At 38.6% G+C, this 25634-nt stretch overlaps 1 protein-coding gene across 1 annotated transcript; it reads right to left on the reverse strand.

Moving 5' to 3' along the window:
* Positions 1-8046: 8046 nt before the first annotated feature.
* col1a1a (collagen, type I, alpha 1a) lies at positions 8047-25379 on the reverse strand. The gene is made up of 51 exons (XM_027139080.2): positions 25153-25379; positions 23386-23577; positions 22624-22646; positions 22362-22397; positions 21586-21678; positions 21016-21090; positions 20484-20528; positions 20146-20199; positions 19846-19899; positions 19615-19668; positions 19459-19512; positions 19308-19361; positions 19170-19214; positions 18992-19045; positions 18468-18512; positions 18299-18352; positions 17870-17968; positions 17716-17760; positions 17500-17598; positions 17261-17314; positions 16940-17047; positions 16663-16716; positions 16449-16547; positions 16036-16089; positions 15597-15695; positions 15455-15508; positions 15277-15330; positions 15102-15155; positions 14954-15007; positions 14491-14535; positions 14279-14377; positions 14021-14128; positions 13235-13342; positions 13081-13134; positions 12836-12889; positions 12526-12633; positions 12349-12402; positions 12187-12240; positions 11915-12076; positions 11620-11727; positions 11279-11386; positions 11093-11146; positions 10865-10972; positions 10695-10748; positions 10479-10586; positions 10277-10330; positions 10075-10182; positions 9689-9968; positions 9254-9444; positions 8909-9151; positions 8047-8596 (listed from the first exon to the last, which is right to left on the reverse strand). Exons 1-51 carry the CDS (start codon positions 25232-25234, stop codon positions 8450-8452), a joined length of 4350 nt encoding a protein of 1449 aa, XP_026994881.2. The 5' UTR covers positions 25235-25379; the 3' UTR covers positions 8047-8449.
* Positions 25380-25634: the final 255 nt, after the last annotated feature.

Below are 25634 nucleotides of genomic sequence, written 5' to 3' on the forward strand. Positions count from 1 at the left end.
TCGCAGCCCCGCCCCTCCTCTCGCGCATGGCATCACTGCTTCCATCACATTTTCCTCCTTTGGGTTTTAAGAAGCACGCAGTTAAACTGTGCTCAACACGAGAATACTGCATATACACGTCCGTGCAAAAGTTTGCATACCCATGGTTTGTGAGAAAAAAATATCTAACTGTATTGTAATTCATTTAGAAGAAATTGCACGGAGAAAAAATATTAGATTATTCTAAAAGGTGGTCATATAATTATGACAAAACATAGGCATGTAAATTGTTTTGAACAGCTTTTGAAAGAATTATTAATTATTAAAAAAAACATTCTGTAAATATATTCATTCATCTTCAGTAATTAGGCTTGTACAGGGTTGTAGTGGTTTGGAGGTTATCCAAGGATCACTTGGGTGTGAGGTAAGAATACACTCTGGGAATAGAAAGAAGCCAGTCAATCCAGTACAACACACACAATGCACCCACCTTGAAAGAGGTAGAACTGGAAAATCTTAGTATGAAGCGTGTGTTAAACATTAACCCTAAAGCAAGTATAAAGCAAGCATTATTATAAAATAGAATATTGTATAATGTTTCAAAATACATATGTCTTTTGATATTAAGTTTTGATATATTTTTTATTTCATTTTTACATTCAGTTTTTTTTAATGAAAGGGAGTATCACAAGGGGCCATTTACAATTTGCTTGATTTTTCTGATAAACATAGTCACCTATCAGCCTTTATCTTCTGCAGATACACAACAGGAAAAATTCATACTAAAGTACATTAAAAAACATTTTTTTTAATAATTCTTTTTATGAGCCACAATGTGAATCAGTTCACTGTTTATTAAAGAAAAAGTGATGAGTGGCGTTAATAACCTTTACCACTAAAATGTACAGCAAATTTTAGTTTTCAGTTCATGAGCTTTAATGTCAGGAGTGAATTAATCCGACAAGATGAATGAAAATCCTGGAGCACTCCACACTACACCACTGCAGGAGACACACTGACCCATTTGGTCATGACGTGGATCTCCTCTGGAAAGCGCATTGAGAAGAGCGACACCACGTGGCGTATTAGGGACATGACACGTGGAGTCTCGTGGAACGTCACTGGCACAACACCAACCCCCTGACCAGTTACCTACTGCATTAAATTAATACTTTTTTTACTTCAGCAAAATTGGGAAACCATAAAGAGCTAAACACATCATGTGTGCCCAGTAAGGCATCTGCATGAATTTTGTTTGCTCATACTGTTAAACTAATGTGTAATCATTTTGGTGACTGGGGAAATGATGGATAAAATATCCAGAATTAGAGCAGATGCACTAAAAGGTTAGATACAATCCTACAGAAATTGTGCATATTCAATATATTTAAATAAACTGTCAGAAATAAATGTGGTACTCCTCTTAAATCACAACATGCTACCATGCAAAAGAAAAATAAGCACAAAGTGAAAGGTAACATAATGAGTAGCATTAAATAGAAGGATTTCTGCTTATATTCCTAGAAGGTGATTATGTATAAATGCAGGTGGTTCATGCAGAAGCAGCTTAAATCTGCTGCACTCCCCTCCTCTCACAGATACAGTTTCCATAGCAACCCCTCCTTCTCACTGCCACCATGGTGACCCGGATTTTTCCCATGCATGGATTCAACCTGCATTGGTAACAGGCCTGCAGATATTGATGCAGGCTTGGGTTAATAGGTTGCTATACCTTAAGGGACAAGTGTGTCTGCTAAGGTGGGAATAAAACAGAAGTTTCAAATTTTGTAAACACTTTACCAATCACATTATATCTGTCCAAATGGCCTGATTAAATCACACACTACCTGTATGCATAACGTAGAATTCATCACTGTATTCACATTTCGGTGAGCAAACTTATGGATACACACTTATGCAATCCATTTGCCCTGAGTACAAAACAGTTGCCTTTGTTGGCATATGCTATTTATACTAAATCTGCCCACCAGAGGTTGAATAGAATTGCTTATAGCCTACATGTAATCAAACTCATTTAGAGAAAGCAGTCACATTTTTAAAAATATTCAAAATAGTAATCAACAAATTACAGAGTAAATATTTTTTTATGCTATGTAAATAAATAGTGAAGAAACATCATCAGTCATCTGTGCTATTATTTTGGGCATAGTTTCTTGCTCTTGAGCAATATGCTCTTAGGCAAACATTTAGATAAATCAACAATTAAGTAAATATTTCAAAACACATTTCTTTTACTCAGTATTTTGTTTACCTGTAAAAACTTTATGAGATAAATGAAAAGTTAGAATGGAGTTAGCCTACAGTATATAGCCAATTCATGCTTTGTAATGTTCAAATTACTGGAAAATGGAAGAAAGTCTGGTACATACTGTATGCATTTCATGTCTGTCTGTCTGTCTGTCTGTCTGTCTGTCTGTCTGTCTGTCTGTCTGTCTGTCTGTCTGTCTTTCTGATCATCTATATGTGTGTTTTTTTTTAGTTGCTAAAACAACATCCTTTATGAGTTTGCATGCTCGGTTTCTTTGAGTCTTTTGGTTTCGCATGATGGAAAAACACAGTGGTAATAGATTCAGTTGAAGGAACATCAGAAAGCACAGAATTTCAGACAACTTGATATTGCTGCTCCCCTAAAGCATCAGTTGCAGCAGAAGATGATTCTGGAACAAGTGCAGCAAAGCCTGCAACGATTAACTGTCGCTGTCAGACGAATCTCACAGCAGCTGAGGGCACTGAATGTTCCTTTCTTAGCATCTTCCAGGAAGGAGGAGACAGGAATCCTGAATGATGTGAAGCCTAAACAATGTTATACTACAGTATTTCTTGGATATTAGTCCCAACCCAGCCCTGTTTCTAACTGATAATTAGAACACTTCTTTTGTGCTCTTTGCTACTAGGAAACAATAGAGAATTGACTTCCATGGGGGCGTCAATGGATAAAGAAATGCATAACATAAAATTCATTGGTGAGTAAAGTAAGATGTAATCTTTCACCTTAAAATGATTTAAACCTACCTGATTGATAGGATTCATAAATTGAGTAATAGATTTGTCCTGAAAATCTTTGTAGTATCCTGCAAGCCACCACTACATGGATAAGACCTGGATGGCTGACCACTTGACTTAAATGAGCACTTTCCATTTTGCTACTACTTGGAGATCATTAAGGAAATTAAGTTTAAGGATAAACGAGTTAGTGCTATTGTCAGACACTCATCTTATCACCGGCTAGTCCTCTTCATGATTTCCTGATCTCCTGGACTTCGAGAGCGCTGACAAGCTGGTTTACTCGGTGCTATCTTGGGTATATTCTCTATCATGCAAGGAGACAAAAATAATGAAGGATTACATCTAGTAAAACTTTCCCATGATCAGCCTAAGCAGAGTTCTACTTTGTGGAGAAAAGAGATAGATTAATCTGTCACAGTCTGTCAAAAAATCTCAACTCCTTGACATTACTGCAGAATGAATCATTTGGTGGAGCAGTTGGATCTCAGAAACACATACAATTGTACATATATCAAGGCAGAAAATGAATGAACAATAGCCTTATACACATCCATGCAGATTCTAAATATTTTGTGATACTGCATGGGCTTGCCAATGCCACTTCTATCTTCTAGACCTTTGCCAACAAAGTCCTCAACAATATACTTGGTCATTTCACTGTAGTCTACAGCGAATCAACATCTTCCTTCCAATGTGTTCTCGGTAAACCACTTTTTCACTTTCTTGTATCCAAGCCGGGAGAAGACGAATGGTTTCAGTGTGGTAAAACAATTCTTGATTCTAGACCTCCCTGGAGTTTAATTGCACATGTGCTTCTGTTCTTGTTTTTGATTTGTTTACTCTTCCCCATTCTGTGTTCATTGTTTCTTGTCTTATAAACCCATTATTAGCTTCACCTGTCTGGTTAGGGTCTAACCAGGTTAGGGGTGCATGTTTCCTGAAATTTTGATCCTAGTCATCTCATTTGCAGTTGGAAGCAGCTGGTGGAAAACATTTGCTTTAATTTTATTTTTTAATTTAAAAATAAATAAGCAGCCACTTTCTCCATGGCATAATTTAAAGTGATATATATAATATATATGTTACATATATATAATCTTAAAGCAACTTAGTACATTTTGCAGCTTTGTTAAGTTATACTCTATTGCTCAGTGCTGTTATTTTATTCTCTTCTCCATGCTTTACCAAGTAAGTTGAGCAAATAGCATTCCTTGATTAAAAAACAGCTGTACACCTGCACATTCATGCAATTATCTATTTAACCATGTACATTTCATAAAATCATGCAGCTACAGATTAAGAATTTCAGTTAATGTTCACATCAAATGTCAAAAGGAGGAAAATATGACCTCAGTTCTTTGGCATGGCTGTTGGAGCCAGGTTGGCTGGTTTATAGATGTTACTCAGAAAAGTGTGGGGGAAAAGACAATGAGAAGAAGATCTGTAGACAACAATTCTTTGTTGATGAGAGCGGTCAAGAGAGAACTGCCAGATTAGTTTGATCTGACAGGAAGTCAACAATAACACAAATAACCACTCTTTACAACAACAAGGAGCAGAAAAATCATTCAGAATGCACAACATGACAAAGTTTGAGGTGGGTAAGCTTCAACAGCAGAAGACCCTATCAGGTTCCATTCCTGTCAGCTAAGAACAGACATTCCAGGCTATAGTGGGCATAAGCTCCCTGATTAACGGTAAGACTGGAAAATACACTGCCTGAATCAATCTTCAACTTTCCAGTTTTATTAAACTAGAGCCCACTGTAGCCTTATATTACTTAGAATAAATAAGAATTAAAAGTCAGTGTTTTCTCTGAAACAATATATCACACATTCAGACAACAACAAGAACAACAACAACAAAAATATAATAAAAATTAAAATAAAAATCATCATCATCATCATCATCATCATCATCATCATCATCATCATCATCATCATCATCATCATCATCATCATCATCTATTTATTTGCTGATCCTTTACCACCACTAGATGTCGCACTTTGTCTGTTTAAACTCATGGGTCTTTGACGCCTCAAAATATGGCTTGTGGGATTTGAGAAGAATCAAACATGAAGCTACCAGGAACCCAGTATCCTCCAGTGCTGCCATATTCCACAACTGCTAGCTACCTGGAGTGTCAAGAAGTACGAGGTGTTCAGTTCTCAGAGACATGGCAAAGGTAAGAAAGGCTGAAACCCAACCACCTCTGAACGAAACACATAATTTGAAACGTCGAGAATGGGCCAAGAAATATCTGAAGACAGATTTTGTGGACTGATCAGATGAGAGTGACTCTTGACGGACCAGATGGATGGGCCCATGGTTGGATCACTAACGGACACAGAGCTTCACTTCGACTCAGACGGCAGCAAGGTGGAGGTGGGGTACTGGTATGGGCAGGTATTAATAAAGATGAGCTATTTGGGGTTAGGGTTAGGGTTAAAAATGGAGTTTCAGGTTGAAAATGGACTCAAAATCAACTCTCAGACCTACTGCCAATTTTTAGAAGACACTTTCTTCAAGCAGTAGTACAGGAAAAAGTCTGCATCAAGAAGTTTATGCAAGACAACGCTTACAGGCATCAAAGTACTCCACTGCGTGGCTGGCCAGTAAAGGCCTTAAAGATGAAAAACTAATGACATTGCCCCTTCTTCACCTGACTTAAAGCCTATTGAAAACATTTGGGCCCTTCTTAAGCACATTTACAGTGAAGATAAAAAGTACACCTCTCTGAACAGTGTCTGGGAGGCTGTGGTTGCGGCTACACAAAAAGTTGATTCTGACCAGATCATGAAACTGTGATACATGATACACACAGTGTATATTCATGAATGAAAATATTCATTTCGCCAGATATTTGAATCTGTTAACAAGGCACTTGGCAAATGTCCCAGCTGTTTATTTTTTTGTTCTGTTTTATTTTAAGAAAATCTTTAAACAGACAATGTTATAATTTAAGTTCACAAGTAGATACAGTATTTTAATTAACTATGCTTATATTTCACTTTTCCTACTTATTTCCTAGTAATACTTTTTCAATTAATTCATTGCTCCATAGAAACTAATTGATTTTGCTCCTAATGTTGGGAAGTTGGGAAAATCTGAGGTAAAGTTGGAATGGTGATTATACAAAATGAAAAGACATTTAATTTGAATTTATTAACAACAATCTAACCCGTTTTTTTTTTTTATTTTTGAAGATTTTTTAAAAAGCGAGGATTTTCCGAGGATAAATTACAAACACCTTCCATAACACACAATTAGAGAACTATGTAGAGTGTAAAATCCTTCGTGTGGTGCCTTATTTACATGTATTGCATTTAGATTGGAAATAAAGAGCCATTGGAAGCATCAGTGAAGAGGCCATAAGAGTAGAAGCACATTGTGCTTAAACACATACCATATTGCCCTAACAAAATGGATGTCGTGTGGAGATTAGCACAGCTGTATATTGGCTGGAATAATGTCCTAGATGTTGAATATATTCATGGCAATGTAAATGAAATATTATGGTGCAAATCTACAGCATACAAACTAAAATCAAAGCAGGAGAACGGCTCACATTTCAACTAGAACCCCCACTACGGAATCCTGCACATACCTAGACATACAATGGCTTCCTTGTATCAAGCAGGACACAAGCTTCCTTCACCATGAAGATTTCCTCAGTACACATTGGTGCACAGATCACTTCAGTACCAGGACTATGAGCTGCAGGTATACGTGGAAGCCGAGGTGGATTATAACGGTTATCTCCGCTGGTAGGACGTGGTTATTTCTTTTGTGGGGATATAATTTGAGCTTGAAGAACTGTCTCCATGGATTTATATCAAAGATTCAACACATGGGATTGACAACGGAGAATCAGTTGATCCCATTTATTTGGATTATATCAGTTTTTTTCAAAACAGAAGAAGAAGAAGAAGCAGCCCAGACTCAAAGCAGGTAATGCGGCGAACCTCTACAGAGGAACATGAGACTATACTAGTCATTACAACTGAACTGCTTACTACTACTACTTAACTGGTCAAAATTCAGTGACTGATTGGGCATCTGTTTGATTAGAACCACACGATTTAAGAGTTTTAAAAAAGGTACAATTGTAAGACAATTCTGTTTCTGTTATTTTTCTTTAATCTTCCTTCCAGTCAAAAGAACTGTAACAGGTGCAAGCTGTGCTTCATTAAAGTCCATTTGGGCACTTGGGGATTAGTCAAGACCACTTCTGACAAACATTAGATCGACCACTTAACATGCTTTATTTCAGCACTCAAAATAATTAAAAACATCTCAAATTATTATACATATACAAAATAGGTACAGATCATCTTGTTTTAACCCCCTATTGTGTGTATGCTTCTCTCACTGGTTTTGGGGATCCCTATATCTCTTGCCATCTTTGAAAAGCCCTAGATAAAAACAAAACAAAACAAAAACTAAAAAACAACAAATCCTGACAAAAAAAGTGGTAGAATGGAAGCACTGAAAGTAAACATGGGGCTGTATTGTAAAGAAATCAAGACAACAACCAAAAAGTGTCAAAAGGTGTTGGGGAAAAATAAGACTCCACCTGCTTATTTCTACACTTGAAAAGACTATGTGCATCAAAAGCTTAATTATATTTCCCTAACAAAGGCTCTGTTACAGAATTCGAAGCAAAGTCCTTTAGCAAGAGATGCATGTGTTATAACTGGACAACAAGAGAATGTGATTTTTAGCACCAAAGGTCCTGTGAGCAAGAGTGAAATAATACATTACTTTAGAAACTGCTCTAACACACCATACTAACAGGACCTCATGAAATAGCACCTTTTTCAGCTGTTTCTTTCTTTTGTTAAGCATACTTTTGTGTAAAATCCTAACCTGGTGTTAGTCAACACTGGGTAATAATATAGGTTTCTTTTCTGAGGTAGACATAAGATATCAAAACGAAGTTGAACCCCTGTCTCATATTAAATCTTTTCTGTCTGTGAACAATGATGGTTGTACCTGTTGATCACTTATTCTGATGGGTAGAACACAAAGACACTTAAATGTCATTTTACAGATTTATTTAACACCTGAACATGGTACAAAGCATTTGTTTTCTCTTTTTCATTGTCCTTCTGCAGTGGTAAAAAAAAGTCACCTGTATGTTTTTTCCTTTTTCCAGGGGGATTTTACACTTTACAAGTATATATTATTTTCTTGTGGCCAGTGAAACAAATCGGTCTTCTAAAGTGTCCTTGGTGTTGGTGGTGGTAAAATAGTGGTCCCGAAAAAAAGCTTGATAACACATAACCACTGTCTTCTGAAGCGTAGTTCTAAGCAAGTGGACCATTCGGACAGCCAAATCGAAGTCTAGGGTTTTTTTAATGCATAGAAAAGATTTTTAGAGAGATGACTGCTAGAAAAAACACACACACAACACAAACAATTTCAAGTCCAGATTTCTTTTTTACAAGAAGCAGACTGGGCCAACTTCAATGCCAAATTCCTGATCAGGTGCACCAACGTCCATAGGAGCGATGTCAATAATGGGCAGCCGAGATGTTTTCGTTGTTTTGTAGTCGATGACTGTCTTGCCCCATGCACCAGTGTGCGACTGTAGGACATGAACAGAAATGTATAAGCATTGTGATGTGATGGACCATGAAAACAATAATAATAATTATTATTTTTTTACTTTTTCATTTCAGTCTGGCTTAATAAAGACTAGACTTAATCTGGGTCGTATATACAAACTCATTAATGCATTTTTAAAAGTAGTATAATGATATACTAATTGTGTGTACTCCAAGTGGATTGTCAATCTAGGGTTTTATTTTTAAATCTAATATTTGTGTGAATGCAGCCCAGACATATACAGGAACACGTTATAAATAACAATGTGGTCATGCAATGGATATAGACTTACCGTGCAGCCATCTTCAGTGACGCTGTATGTGAAGCGGCTGTTGCCTTCTGCTCTGATCTCAATCTCATTGGAGCCCTGCAGCAGCAGAGCCTTCTTAAGGTTGCCTGTGGCCTGGTCCATGTAGGCAATGCTGTTCTTGCAGTGATATGTAATGTTCTGGGAGGCCTCCGTGGACATAAGGCGCAGGAAGGTAAGTTGGATGTTAACATCCTCAGGGTTGGAGCCCTCACTGCCATACTCAAACTGAAGGGGAAAGAAGAGAGATAAAATAAGTCAGAGAACTTGCTGTATATTACTATGTATAAGACTTTTAAAAAATAATGCACACATTAAGAGAATCCTCACCTGGAAGCCATCAGTCATAGCCTCTCCAAACCAGACATGTTTCTTCTCCTTGATGTTCTTGCTTGTGTACCAGCCCTTCTTGGGAATGTCTGCCTCTGATGGGTAGACACAGGTCTCACCAGTCTCCATGTTGCAGTAAACCTTGATGGCATCCTGGTTGCAGCCCTGGTCAGGGTCAATCCAGTACTCACCTATTTTATAGAATAGAGGTTACAAAATGACATGCCAACTTAAATAAAATAAGAACAGCAGAAGTATGAGTTTCATTACACATAAAGTTTTTCTGATTGAATTCCACTGTGGCCTGTTTTCATTATACCAAGTCTGTGAAAGTCTTTCTACAGACCCAATATTAGATGGGAAAAAAAAATGATGGCAATTTCTCTCACTATTTGACTTTTACTATTTGGAAAAGAAACGCTAAGCTGTGCATACCGCTCTTCCAGTCGGGGTGGCACATCTTCAGGTCACGGCAGGTGCGAGCAGGGTTCTTCTTGGTGCCATCAGGGCTGCGGATGTTCTCGATCTGCTGGCTCAGGGACTTGAGGGTGGTGTCAACCTCCATGTCACGGTCACGCATCACATTGGCATCATCAGCGCGGTAGTGACGGAAAGGATCAGGGGCTTTCTCCTGGGGTGCAGCAATGAAGCCAATGTCGAATCCACCACCGGATGGTCCAGGAGGTCCAGGGGGTCCGGGAGGTCCAGGAGGTCCCTAAATCAAAAGATGGTGGAAAGAATGTTGCAAAATTGCTATCTTCTATGCTGGCTGAAAACGTAAAGTTAAAGTTAAATAAAGTTAAAAAGAAATGGCTGCTCACAGCTGGTCCAATTTCACCATTGCGACCACGGGGTCCAGGAGGTCCAATGGGTCCAGGAAGTCCACTCATGCCATCCTTACCAGAAGTACCAGAAGCTCCAACAGGGCCCTATTATTATATGAAGTCATAAAATGAGGACAAATCTGTATAATTAAATGTCAGTCTACTACATATGCAAAGTAAAATAAAAAAAAAAACTCACTCTAGGTCCAGCAGGGCCAGAAGATCCAGCTGGTCCAGACTCTCCAGGTGGTCCCTATAGTAAAAAAATAAACCATTAATTAAACCAAAATAAAACACAGATTCTGTGCAGAGCCAGTGAATTTTCACATTTTTGATGATTATGCACCGTTGAAGGTATATTTATTAAAAGTACTGGATCATGCAAATGGGCCATCACTTACGGGAGGTCCAGGTGGTCCTTGCATTCCAGTGAATCCTCTGTGTCCCTTCATGCCTCTTTCTCCAGCCTCTCCAGTCTCACCTTTGTCTCCACGAGCTCCAGCGGGTCCCTGCACAAAGAGATATATAAGCCTTGGAGTATTATGAACTATGCTACTGGGACATAGTTATTCAGATATCTGTGTGTGAACAACAGAATGGCTAAAATACAAACTTACAGATGGGCCACGGGGGCCAGAAGGACCAGCAGCACCAGCGGGACCAGCAGGACCCTAATGGAGTAAATTGACAAATGATGCTGAGTGAACTCAGACACTGATTCACTATGTACTGATTCAAGTGACACACTATGTATCTTTAATTAATATTAGTTGTTAAAAACACTTACAGACTCTCCACGATCACCAGTCTTTCCAGCAGGGCCAATAGGTCCAGGAGCTCCAGGGGGTCCGGGAGCACCAGGAGCACCAGCAGCACCACTCTCACCACGGTCACCCTATTAAAGATAAAGTTGCGCAACAAAGGCAAATGACAGTCTGGAAAAATCTATGTTCTTATCATTTTGTGGTAACAGGACTGGATTACAGTTATGGTAATAAATGATAGTGCACTTCACCTTGGGACCAGCAGCGCCATCACGACCAGGAGAACCCTCGTTACCAGGAGTTCCCTAATAATGAAATATTGGACAGTTATTTTTGCACAGTCCATAGATCTAAATAAACATCAACACACATTCCTAACTAAAGTCAAATGGTGTTAGCCCATTCATAATATTCCTGAATGAATTAGGGATGCCCACCTCACGACCAGGCTCGCCTGGAGGTCCAGCCAATCCTGGGGGTCCCATGGGTCCAGGGGGTCCACGCTCACCAGAGGGGCCACCAGGTCCCTGCTTACCAGGCTCTCCCTAGAACCAGACAAGAGCAAGTGTTGTATCAATGTCTTTACAATTCCACAACATACTGAGTACTCTGATGAACCTAACAATGATGGATTTTTAGTATAGACAATAAGGTAGGGTAAACCGATTTTTCTGTGTGTGCTCAGCCAGACAAATGTGATGTTATCTCATATCTTAACTTTGGATCCCTTGACAATGATTGGAAATATATGTTTTAAGAGTACAATCGGAATACTCACTGATGGTCCTGGGAGACCATTGAAACCACGCTCTCCTTTCTGTCCAGGGAAACCAACAATACCACGCTGCCCAGCAAGACCTTGAGGTCCAGGAATACCAGCAGAGCCCTGTTAAGTAAAAACAATGCTGAAGAGAATCTGATACCTGATAATGTCTGTGCTTAGTTAATGATAATTTATTTTTTAAACAACATACATACAACATAAATACCAAAAATACTGCACTAGACATAAAACAGTCCCTAATTTATCTTGTAAGACTAAGGGTATTTTAGAGACAGAAAGAGAGACTTACAGCGGGACCCTCAGCTCCGGGAGGTCCTTTCTCACCAGGTGCACCAGGAGCACCAGGGGCACCAACCTCACCAGTGCGACCAGAAGGTCCAGTCTCACCACGAAGACCCTTTGCACCTTCCTTTCCGGGGGCTCCAGGAGGTCCAGGTGGTCCAGCATTACCCTGGAAAGGAAATGGCAGTTGAATGTGTAGTCAATATATTGCACAGATGCTACATTGGAGAGATGAATAGAGTATTTTGCTTTATACAGTAGCTATACTAAAGAACTTACAGCAGGGCCGGGAGGTCCAAGTCTTCCAGCAGCACCAGGGAAACCAGTAGCTCCCTTATCAAAATAAACAGAGATTAATTTGGATAATCAAAAATTCTGATCTTTAAACAATAATTAAGTAAATACTGAAGCCTTAGTATCAATTAAGAAAGTGATACTTACAGGAGGACCAGCAGGACCACGGGCACCTTTAGCACCAGTAGAACCAACTGGACCCTGTAAGGGAGCAATTTTGTGTTTGCTGTATTACATACAGGGTGAAAACTTTACATTTTTATATAAAAAAGCTTTATAAGGCTATAAAACATGATAATGTTGCGCTTTGAATGTTGCTTGTACCTGAGGTCCGGGTGCACCTGTAGCTCCAGCAGGTCCAGGAGCACCAGCATCTCCCTTGGCACCAGTGTCTCCAGACTCTCCCTTAGCACCAGCCTGACCATCAGTACCCTACATGAGAAACATAAACATCTTAAATGCAACCAGTTCAAAAGTAGCACATATATAAATAAATGATTTGAGTCTTAGAGCTCAACATGATTAATCTAAAATGGATTTATTAGGTATAACTGGGCCAATGGTAAGGTATATGTCCAGGCATCTATGTAAATAATAAATTAGTCTGATTGATTTGAAATTTACATATACTCACAGGTGGTCCAGCAAATCCGGCAGGTCCAGGAGCACCAGTCTCACCACGCTCTCCCTAGAAGTGGACACTAGTCACTAATGGGAACTAAAGTAATAGGCAAACACTAGCAGTAAACACTAGCCATAAACATGTTCATGATGTAAAATAGCATAATTAAAATAACCAAATTATTACAAAAAGATTTGTATATTTTTGAAAGGAACTGATATTGCATATGTTATCCAAAAAAAGAAAGAATTACTCACAGGGGGTCCACGGGCACCAGTAGGTCCAAGAGGACCAGCAGCACCAGGCTCTCCCTTGGTAAAGGTAGACAAAATTCTGTTAGCCTCAAATATGTCAGAATATTTGGTGGTGAGTAATAATGGATAGCAGAAGAGAGACAATGAAGGGACTTACCTTGTCACCCTGAGCGCCAGCAGGTCCAGGAGGTCCAATGGGTCCAGTCAAACCACGAATGCCATCCTTACCAGGGGCACCATCAGTACCCTTGGCACCTTGGTCACCCTGTGTAGAAAGGCAATGTGACATTTTGCCTGTTGCAATATGTAATTGTAATTGATTATGTATAGACAAAAAAGTTTAAAAACCAGACTCACATTTTATACAGTCTCACATCATTATCAGTTTTACTGTGTAGAATGTTTCCAACAGTGCAATTGTTGAATAGTATGCCCCCATGCCTGTTTTAACACTGCTAGATGGCTTGGCCATGTTTTGCCAATACCTTCATGACATGTCTGATTTAATACTATCAGATGTGATATGCTCACCTTCTTGGGGATCTCAACTCTAATTTCTTTACTACCATATACTGTATTTTGTTTCAGTTTTCAGCTTCAGGCTCATTTTTGACAGGTTTGGAATTAAAATTTTGTGTTAAAGGTTTGGTTTTCTTTATTTCCTCTTAGACTCCATAAAGATTTATTGTTTGCAACCAAATCTTATCTTAGATACTCGTATATATAATTTTGTAGTAAACATGGCTTGATATAGTCAAGCTTTTATGTAGCTTTTATAGTACGATTAAACTAGTTTACTAATTTTGTGTAATAATCAGTGTGATTTTTTTACACACTGAAAATAATAAGGACGGTAACAAATTGATTGTAATACATTTATTATAATACATTTACATTTAATCCAGTCAAAGCTAAAATCTCTATGAAACATGGTGGTACTTACTCTGTCTCCCTTAAGGCCTGGCAGACCAGCAGCACCACGGTCACCAGGCATACCCTGAAGACCAGGAGCACCCTGAGCACCAGGAGCACCAGGTGCACCAGGCTCTCCCTAAAGAAAGAGATATACAGAAAGAAAATGGTCAACACTAGTAATTAGCTTAAACAAACCTGCTCTGTATCAGCTCATTGCTGTATTAAACATTTAACCAGAGATTGCATTTCTTTGACGTGACAATCAATTTGGATACTTAGCTCTCACCTTGGCACCATCGTTACCAGCTGAACCAGGAGAACCACGTGGGCCAGCAGGACCAGCAATACCAGGGGCTCCACGCTCACCGGGGAATCCTCTATCACCCTGAGCAGAAAAAAGAGTGTGAGAATGTGAATCATTTCAAGGACTGAAGTTTTGAGTGTCAATAGGTCTGGTCTGTGTATTAGTTAATATCTTCTACAGTACTGGGTACTTACTCTAGCACCAGAAACTCCAGGGGCACCAGCTTCACCAGGCAATCCCTGTAACAAAAAGGCAATCAATTTTTAAGTTTTTGACTTACTATTTATTTCCAATTCTACAGTGCTGGTTGCAATTATGGATAACTCATTATAAGCTTGAGAAACAAAATAATTCAGAATCTACTGTTGATACAATATGCAGGCTGAATATGTTTACTAGGAATTTAAAAGAAGCAGTAATTTTGGATTTTTGGCAAGATTTAGGTCAGTGTATAAACTCTCAACAAATAGTCATTAATTGCTATAATAATCCACTGTCTTAACTTTTTTCTAGTCTAAAAAGGCTTTAGCTTAATGGTATTTTATGATCCTGACCTGTTTGCATGAGGATATGTTTTCTAGTGGAGACTAAAAAACACATTTCTAAGACACTCTGGACAATGCTGGCAAAAGCTGTAAATATAAATGAACGTCTTACCTGCTCACCGGGCTTTCCAGGCTCACCAGTAGCACCCTGAGGTCCAGGCAGACCCTGTTAAAGGAAAAAAAAAATCAAAGTAATGATACTGTAAGAATCACTATACTTTGGGAGACTATGTGTTCTGTAAATGGAAGTAGGCACTTACCTGGAATCCAGGTGAACCACTAGGTCCCTGCTCGCCTCTCTCACCAGCAGGTCCCTACAGACAAAAAAACCAAAAACATTTTTTTTACAAAATTGTTTTTGAAATTGAACTAGACCAGAGGATTTAAGACCAGGTGCTAGTTGAGATATATTGGGATTTATGAATAGATACTCACAGCAGGGCCAGGGGCACCAGGGGCACCAACATCACCATCCTTACCGGAAGCACCCTAGATATACATACATGACCACATAAGATAAGATTTTTCTTTTAAGATAAGAGTGAGAAAACCGAATGGCTTTTCTTTTTCTTAAAATGTTATTATGTTGCAAAGAACAGACATTGACACTTACAGGGGCACCGATAGCACCCATCACACCTCTCTCACCGGGCTTGCCAGCCTCACCCTGCAGAAGTTAAAAAAAGTTACCAAATTGTTTGAGCTATAATATTAAACCCAGTTAAGGTGATAGGATGAAAGGTTGAAGTACATACAGCAGAACCCTTAGGTCCAGGGAATCCCATCACACCAGGCTGACCTCTGCCTCCAACAGGGCCTGGGGGTCCAGGGCGTCCATCTTGTCCAGCTGGACCCTGCCAAAAATAGAATAGATATATATGAGATATAATATGTGTATATGCATTTGAAATGTAAACGTGTATTTGGCTTCTAGCACTAGAATTTAACAGACTATGCTTACTATGTCATCTATAAAGTTGAATGTAAAACATGAACTATTACTCAAGTACAGCAAAATCATTAAATCATTAATGATTTTGCTATTTCAGTAGAATATTACCATTAGTACTGTTAAGGATGTATAAGTTATTAATACTAAATTGTGGGTAGTGTAGATAAAATTGATTGATGGATATTTGCTGTCAGTGATGGCTGCTGTTTATTGAAAAATGGAGTAGTATTTAAGTTACTTACAGTAGGTCCCATCTTTCCGTCAGGTCCAGGGCTGCCAGGGCTACCAGTCATACCCTAGAATGTAGATTTAAAGGTCAGGAAGAGATAAAGAAATACATTTTGTTTTTGAATTTAAGGGAATTTAACTTGAGATTAATTCGAATGAATAGAATGGACACTTTTTAAAATAGCTGCAGTTGCACGTGTCAATTATCAAGCATTTGCTTTGTTCCTTTTTATAGCACCTGCGTTAGCAACAAAATTTGCTAGGCAAAATGGTTGTTACTATATAGGACAGCTTCCTGGAGAAAACAATGAATTTTTCCAGCATCTACAGTATATCGAAATTATCTGCTAAAATCACCATGGTAGTATCCATTCTAATCTTTCGATTTCTTAGATATAAGAAAAAAAATCAAGAAACTGTTTCCTACCTTTGATCCAGGCATACCAGGCTCACCGTTGCGGCCAGGCTCACCACTGGCACCCTTAGGTCCAACAACTCCAGGGCCTCCGCGCTCTCCAGGGCCACCCTATAATAATCAATAATGTGATTGATGAGTTCCATTTCACAGAAGAATACACTGTCAATAATTGTCTGAATTGTCCAGCTAAAAGTTACCAAGAAATAATTTTTTTATATCTTACCTTGGGGCCTGCAGCTCCATCAGCACCAGGGAATCCACGGCCACCAGGAGCACCCTATGCAGAGAACAAGAGATTGATCAAGCTTGTGTTATGCTCTGTTATATTGTCTTTGCTATGTGTGTACATAATCTGAACTAAACAAGGAAATGGCAGAAAAATTGATGGGAAATATATAGCTTGTTTTCCAAATAATGTATCAGAGAAACTAATGCAAAGAACTGGAAACATATATTAGAGCATATGGAAGAGCAGATGGTGAGACAGGTGGGATACATACACGCTCTCCAGGGGGTCCACGAGCACCAATAGGACCGGGCTCACCACGGGCTCCTCTCTTGCCCTCCTCACCAGCAGCGCCAGGGGGACCTTGAATTCCAGGTGCACCCTGAATAGTTATATAGAAGACAGAAATGCAAGTCAGACAATGCAACTGATGGAATCAGAGCTGGGAACTGCGATGGAATATTATCTTATGCCACCCTGAGAAGCCTAAATGCATGCAATGCTAACTAAATACTGTTCAAATTTTGGCTTGGCAAAACAAGACTCATATTTAAATTAGGATTGTGAAATGGTGCAGTTGGGATGATGCACTTACAGTCTCTCCCTTGGCACCAGCATCTCCCTTGGCACCAGGAGCACCACCCTCACCCTGTAGCACAAGGCAAAAAGCATGTTAATTTTTAAACAAATGACTGCCCAGTTGGTTTACTTACTATTGTAACCATTGACAATAAATCTTGAAAAAATGAATATTATATTTGTATATAAAGGGCTATAGATATATAAATATATGTAAAAGGATTTGATGAATTGACAACATAAATATATACTTACAGTGTTACCTTTGGGACCAACAGCACCAGGAGCTCCATTAGGTCCAGGAGGACCACGGGGTCCAGGGAAGCCAGGAGCACCAGCAATGCCAGCAGCACCCTGTAGAGTGCAGCAGAGAGTCAGTGAAATCTTTCTTTGCTTTGGTTAAAAATACCATAAAATATATCTAACAACAGATTGCCAAATATTATACATCATTAAATGCATGATACTTACAGGGGCACCCTTAGCACCAGGAGCACCATCAGCACCATTGTTGCCCTAGAGTAGAAGAAAACCAAAATGCTGGAATCACCGTGAAATCTACCTACTGCTGCAGCTTTGTAATGAATAATTTGTCATCAAAATCAAGTTAGGAAGATCCACTCACAGCAGGTCCAGCAGCACCAGCAGGGCCAGGGCTACCAGGCTCACCACGAGCACCTTGGGGTCCCTCACCTCCACGAGCTCCCTGAGGACCAACCTCTCCCTGAAAGGTACACCGAAAACTGATTCATTTCCTGCATCTTACATCAGGAGGTCAGTTTCACTATCCTGCTGTAAGGATATGGCAATCATGAACCCAATTTTTGGGGAGGATCCATTGCTGTTTGGTGGGATACATAAATGATGAAATAAATGATGCTGCCTGTGATATAGATAAAACCAACAGGACATATTTATATGACCTCAAATGTCCTTGGTTAAGTCAAGCTTCACCCATTTTCCCTATTTACCCTATTAACACAATGACACAGAATGACCTCTACTTTAATGAGGTTTAGCTCGGCAGACTTTATTTTTATGCAGGTGCACTTACTTTAGATCCAGGGCCACCAGGGAATCCGGGGGGACCAGCAGGGCCAGTTGGGCCCTAGAACAAATGATAAAAAGTATGTCAGGCCTCATATTTGATTTAATCTGTGACCAAAGTATTAGCATGCAACACAATTTTTATTGTGGTTTAAAAATAAAAGTTGGCTACTCACAGGAGGACCAGCAGCTCCAGCAGCACCATCGTTACCACGAGCACCCTGTGGAAACGCACAGGTGTATTAAAAATACAAAGGATTTCAATCTTAATATAAAGACAAGTCGAAAAAGACATGAAAATGTCAAGAATTACTCTTTCCTTTGAAAATTACTCTTTCCTTCTTTGAAAGACGGATGGGAAATGTTTACTTGTATGTTATCAGTCCTATATCTGAGAATTTTCACTTTAACTGTGAACATCATTATAATTAATTTGCTACTAATATATTTCCCTTAGTTGAGTCTATAATATAGGTGGAGGTTTAGCAAACAAAACCTATGCTTTCTATACACAATTCCAGCTGACTTTAGTACCTGATTTGTGAAATGAGGTGTTCTTATTTAATGCTTTATTCAAGTTTTAAATCCATACAATTTAAGGGATTCTTTTGATTTAGGAGCACAGGCTTAGTCTAAAGAAGTGCAAATTTTCACTGATGTGAGATTCAAAGTCTTTAGTTCAGTGTGTGAAGTTACTTACAGCAGCTCCATTAGCACCAGCACGGCCTCTCTCACCAGGAAGACCACGAGGACCCTGAGAAAAGAATCAGATAAACAGAGGTCAGGACGGAGCAGATCCACAATATATGAACATTCATCCTTTATTAATTATTAATGAGATTATGAATATGATGTTTTGAGATATTGGTGACACTCACCATAGCGCCAGGGGTTCCATTCTCTCCAGGTGCACCAGCCTCTCCCTGTGGGGCAAATCATGACATTATAAATCACTGCATAGTGTAATCTGATTTGCCTAATGCAGTTATATAAAGAAATAGGAACGTGGAACAAACCTTAGGTCCAGCAGGGCCACTATCTCCCTTAGCTCCATCTAGACCACTGAAACCCTAAGATAAAGAAGATGACAAGAAAGATTCAGGATAAGATGTTGCTGAGATCCACCAAGTTCAAGACAGTGCCTGTTGACTGGCAATGAACACTCACTCTGTGTCCTTTGATTCCAGGAAGTCCGGGTGTTCCAGGGAATCCACGAGCACCCTATGTAAGAAAGCAGACAAAATTGAGTGAGATCTGACAAAATTAGGCCAAATGTTTATGTGCATTGTTAACAAAACCAAATTTAAATTCAGAGGTACTAACCTGTGGGCCAGCAGGACCACGGTCACCAGGGCGACCAGGTTTACCAGACTCACCCTACAGAACACATTAGGAGTGAATAAAAAACTGGAGGTGACAAAGAATTTGACCAAGACTGCTATGTTTTGAGTCACATTAGCTGACACTATTCAAGATACACTGTGCATACTGGATGTGCACATCAGCTAATATTGTGAATATTCATTAGTATTTGAGATGGTCTGAGCTACTCACATCTTCTCCGTTCTTTCCAGGAGGACCAGCTGGACCACGGGGACCCATTGCACCCTGCAGAAGAAAAGCAGGGCCAACCAGGTTAGCCAAGTTTTGTGTGTATGTGTGTCTATGTGTGTGTATGTACTTGAGAAAATTATAAGAGACATAATTATAAGAACATTACTTAAACATTTACTTAAGCATTTGTGCCTCTGAACCATTGCTCATTTGTTATTTTCTCATCTTTTTTTTTTTATCAGGGAATGTGGTTATGTTTATGTTTGAGTGGTTATGCATGATGTATATTCAGACACTTACAGTTGCACCAGGCTCACCAGGCTCACCAGGAGGGCCAGTAAATCCTTGAGGTCCCTATAGTCAGAAACAAAGCACAAATTAAAATGCGCATCATATCTTTAATCTAAAGGGAGACTGAGGATCAATTAAAACAAGTCCAAAAATAAGTTAAATTCAGTTCATTTACTTCTAGCTTCACAGTAATCATAGGTACTGTTAGTAAAAAGATTTACTGCTAAACAGCTTCTGATAGCTGTTCTAGCACTAATATATTTATGCATTGCATTTAGAAAAATACAATAAAAAAACATGATTCTTTTTAATGGACTGTATATATTGTGAATTAAATCAATGCTTACAGAAAGTCCAGGAGGTCCAGGGGGACCACGAGGGCCCATGGGTCCCTAAAAGACAGAGAAAAAATTTAAATGTAGCAGTGAAATGCTTTAATCATCCATCTATAATTTATATAACATTTGTTTAAAATAGCATGTGCATAATATTATGTCATGTCAAATTACAAATCTAATCATACTAATAAATACTGAAAATGTTTTATAGAATACCAGGAAATAAAATAAATTGTTGTCAAATTGCTATTAAACTGATTATCTAATGTTCAAGGTGGTGCATTCAGATTTACTGTAAAGGTAGTTAAACTGTAGTTGTGGAATAGGAGTACAATTTAGTATTTTACCTATTTTAAGAGAATTTAGTTGTGGCTCAATCTGATGATAGATGTTAGAAAAGGGAGACATAATAATTTATAGTGTTGTGGCTAGTCAAACCGTTAGGATTTAAATTATGACTCCGGGTTTATACTAAATGTATAAGGTTGTGATATATGGAATCCTTTGTAAGCTGTTTTGGTGTATGCATGTCTGATCTTACCATTGGGCCAGGAACGGCCATGGCAGCACCACCAGACTTCTCATCATAACCTCCAGACAGCTGAGGAGAAAAGTTCTGTGGAAAGTAAAAAAAGAAGCAGGGTTACAGGTGAGTGATTATACAGAACCATTTTTGTATTACATAGAACTGTTGTGCTTAAGTATTAAAACCAGTTTGGACAATTTAATGTCCTAATGGCTCACACTACAATGTCGAAGGAAGATGAGCACATGAGTATTAAGATGCATATTAAGAGTGCAAATAAGTCGAGAAAAAAACAGTAAAACCATCTCACAAAGAATTTAGTATTGATTTGACCCTTTTTCATAGCGTCCATGAAGGAATACTGCAAATGTCAGATCTACCTACAGGGCGCTGTCCGTTCCAGTGGTGCTGAAATATATTTGTACTGTAACCTGGTTATTTCTTTTGGCTTTCTCATGCTTTGATCTATGGTTCACCTTGTATTACACTTCAACCTGACTGATCAGGAGTAAGTAAGGGCATGATAAACTGCTTCTCTTTCTGTATGGTCTGTGTGTTGCTGTTCTTCTTAAGGTGACTACTTACTCCGCCAAGGCCAGGAGGTCCAGGGGGGCCTGGAGGTCCAGGAAGTCCAGGCTGTCCAGGAATTCCGTCATTGCCGGGAGGACCAGGAAGACCCTGAAAGCAGAAGAGCAAATGAGAGAGGGTATGAGAAACAGAAGCTTTGGGTAAGAAATAGCTCTTGCCTTTTATTATGCTTACATTCTCTATCAAATATAATTGATTTTTGTATTTGTATTAACATCTGTTTTATTGCATATGGAAACAAACTAAGTGTAGAGGAATTGCATTCAGTCAGTGGTCTGCTGCATGTTTACATTAAGAACACTGGTCATTATTCATTTAGTGCAAATAAATCCAAAGATAAAAGCCATAGATCTGTATTCCATCTGTGTTAAATACCTGCACAAAAACACATCTTCTCTATTATCTATATTTCTATCTAGAATTGTATGAATAACAACTAACCAATAGAATAGAACTGTGAGAAATAACTTGCTATAAGAATGCAGAATAAATACTGACAGTAAAATAAATCCATCTAGACATTATAAACAGATATTATTGTAGTATTGTACAGTGTAAATAATACATAATGTACAAAATTTTAATTTAGCATTGGAGATTTTACCATCTACATTTACAGTGTATTACAGTTAATATAACATTACAGTTATTGTTGAAAAATAACAGACTGTCTGTATAAAATGTTTTTTCTTCCCATATACATCTGAACAATATATAAAGTGAAACAATAAAGCTATACAACATTAGTCATGGTAAGATGAAAAGAATCCTACCCTGTCACCCTTCTCACCAGGCTCACCCTTGGGTCCCTAATAAAGAGCAAAGAAATAATATAAAATGAGCTATTTGTGTTTTTCACCACAATATGAATAAATAAATAAATCTTATTTATATAAATATTTTGCAGCATTTCATGTGATCAGTGCACCATGATATGACTGCAATTTAAAAGTAGGCTAAAAATAACGGGTAACAAACAAATGAGTAAACGTTATTTAACATTATTTTGAATAGTTATAATAAAACAGGCATTACCTCCACTCTGGGTTCTTGGAAATCTGGTAAATGAAAAAAAAATTAATAAAAATGAAATAATGATTTAATTTATGTATTTCTAAATCCAATAACAGATGTTTTATCCATATCGTTTTATGCAGTAAGCCCATGACCTTTAATAACTAATAATATGACTGTGGCTCTGTATCCTGTATCATCCTCCCAGATTTACTAAGAGGCCAAAGATACTGGTATAAATGCGTAGTTCGGCCTAGGGATGGAACTGCACAAGCTCTAGTATAACAAGAGCAATAATATTTCATCTAGTAAATGGAATTATTTCTGAAATCCAGATGAATTTGTGGATAAAGTCTAGTATGTTTTTCTCTGAAGCAAACAATATAAGGCCCTCGATGATAAACTATTAAAGTAAGTCACTTGTGCTTTGCCAAAAGCAAATTTCCCACCATAAAAAAATGGTGGCTAACATGAAACCACACCCCATTTTCAAAATAGTGCAAAGTGTTTCTGTCTTTTCGTAATTAGGCTTTGTGCAGAATATGCAGCACAGTTATAAAATACTACAGTATAGTACAAATGCAATGAGATCCATATAATGTTCTCTAGTTAGTTGTATACCAAAAATGTGTATATATATATAAAATGAAATGGGCCATGGCTTTGGTGACTGTTGAGTCATGATGAGCATGAGTCCATTTACATGAAATACATAAATTCCCTTCTCTGCAAGCTTACAGTTTTCTGATGTATGATTTGAAACTCAGAAGTTAGCCAGCATACCATCATCAGGGCAAACTGGGCAGCACTCATCAGGGGGAATCACTGGGTTGGCGCAGTCACTTGTGTCCTCGCAGATCACCTCGTCACACATGACAGTGCCGCTGTCGCACACGCAAATCTGGCATGGCTCTGGTTTCCACACATCACGATCATTGTAGACCTGACCGTCTAGCGTGCAGCTGCTGCCTGTGCCTAAAAAGAATATGAGAGATAATGTCAGTTTGTATCCACTCTATATAGTGTGCAAAATAATAATAATAATGAAAATAATAATTATAAATTTGAATTATAAATAATAATACTAATAAGAATAATTATTGTTAGGCCACAATCTCATTAGTTGTGAGAAAAAAATATTTGCAAGCATTTGAATCATATAAGTTTACACAGTGGTGTGGGAAAATCTATTTATTTATTTATTTATTTATTTTTATTATTGTCCACGTATGTCCATGACTTGGGCTAAAAGGTTAGACCATCATGTCAGAATTTTCTAATATTTATTAGCCACCATTGCATTTGGAAATATGTATACGTGTATACAACTGTGTGACTGTATGACACCAGGTGGCGCAACATCGTGTAAAAGTATACCCAAAAAAAGGGCAAGAAAACTTCCACGTATTGTGGGTTTGAGTGACTATCAGAAAATAATTGAAAACTGTCAGCTTGGCAACGACTTGCGTTTTTTCCTTTGTGGAAATTCTGCAGAGTCAACACATGTTTTACATTATCACAAAAAAGTGGGGAGGGGGTGAAAAAGGTGGGGTTTCGGAAACAATTGCCAAAATATTAAATTCCAAACATAGCCACGTGGAGGCGCTGTTGGATTACGGGATACAGGACTAACCCTCACTTAACAGTGACAAAGATCTCATAACTTAACAATTCGATTAAAATTATAATTAAGAGAATTAGATTTCGTCTCAAAATCACTCGCCAGCATTTTTAGTTCCAGTTTTAGACAAAGCCACATACTTCTGCTCTCATGAGTTTATTCAGCTTTATCCTACACCATTCACTCCATCCACTGATCCAAAAATGAGATCATCACTTTTTCCAGGAGAAAAAAACTACACGCTTAAGGTATTTTATATAACTCAAGGGAGTGGAATTCGCTAAAATCACATATCTTATCAATTTTATTGTTTATTTATTTATTTATTTGAACTGTGCCAAGCATGCTGTGTTCTAAATTTGGAGTATTTACACACACACACACACACACACACACACACACACACACACACACACACACACACACACACACACACACACACACACACACACACACACACACAAAGCGTGTCAGAAAAAGTATCAAGTTCTGTCATTTTCTCCTGCCCGGCTAAAGTTGAAGGTAATGTTAAGATGCAGATGTTAGAAGTTGTAGCTGCAGGGTGTAGATAGCACATGGGTGGGTGGAGGGACGCTTCTTCAAACCTGCACCAACTTGCCTCCACAGGCTCAAGCTCGCAAGCACGCAAAAAAGGGGTCACTGGGGTCTAGTGCACCTCAAATCCTAGAACTTTTTCTCCACTATCATCACTTTCAAAATGAGCAATTCACAACCACAAGAATGAGTAAAACACCAAACACTCAACAAAGAGAACATCTTTGCAAATCCAGAGGAGGCAATTTCCCTCTGGGGAATCTGCCTTCTCTCCATCCTGGTTATTTCCTCCATTAAGACAGATACAGCAAAAGAAAAAAAAAGAAAAAGAAAAAAAGAAAAAGAAAGAAATACAAGAAAAAAGTTATACTCACGGTCGTCCTCCCCTTGCCCCCTTGCTAAAAGCACTGTTGCGCTGAGCAACAGCGCCAGCCGGATATCCACAAAGCTGAACATGTCTAAATATTAGACATGTAGACTCTTTGAGGTGAGGGAAGTTATCTTTTTTCTCCCGTTAGACTCCACTCATACAAAGTAGGGTCCGGTCTTCTCTGATTCCAGTGCGGACCCCAGCAGAAACTCCCTACTGCCCAAGCAAACTTTTTGCCCAAGCTTTTATACTCCAAAGTTTTGGGGAGGTACCGGCCACACCAGATAACTCGGGCATGTTCCCATTTAACGGTGAAAAGGACCTCCTTCATCGGACTAAGGGGTTGTCTTAAACACGTTTTTTTAGCCGTAACATCAGAAGAAACTTGATCTTTTAAAGCAAGGTGAGAGTTAGCCAGCAAAAAAAAAAAAAATTTTTGGTACAGTTGGACAGAGTGGCATGTCATACGTATCTTTCAGCTTAAAG

The sequence above is a fragment of the Tachysurus fulvidraco genome, chromosome 15 (assembly GCF_022655615.1).
Source record: "Tachysurus fulvidraco isolate hzauxx_2018 chromosome 15, HZAU_PFXX_2.0, whole genome shotgun sequence".
NCBI classification, from domain to species: Eukaryota; Metazoa; Chordata; class Actinopteri; order Siluriformes; family Bagridae; genus Tachysurus; species Tachysurus fulvidraco.

What these genes read in the sequence shown, in the direction of transcription:
- col1a1a (XM_027139080.2), bottom strand. Translation starts at nt 25,234, where the DNA reads ATGTTCAGCTTTGTGGATATCCGGCTGGCGCTGTTGCTCAGCGCAACA. An exon ending in TTGGACCTCCCGGCCCTGCT is followed by an intron (nt 12,077 to 12,186) that starts GTAAGTTCTTTA and finishes TTTCCTTTCCAG; the next exon opens with GGTAATGCTGGACCACCTGG. An exon ending in CTGGCCCTGCTGGACCTAGA is followed by an intron (nt 10,183 to 10,276) that starts GTGAGTTTTTTT and finishes ATATAATAATAG; the next exon opens with GGCCCTGTTGGAGCTTCTGG.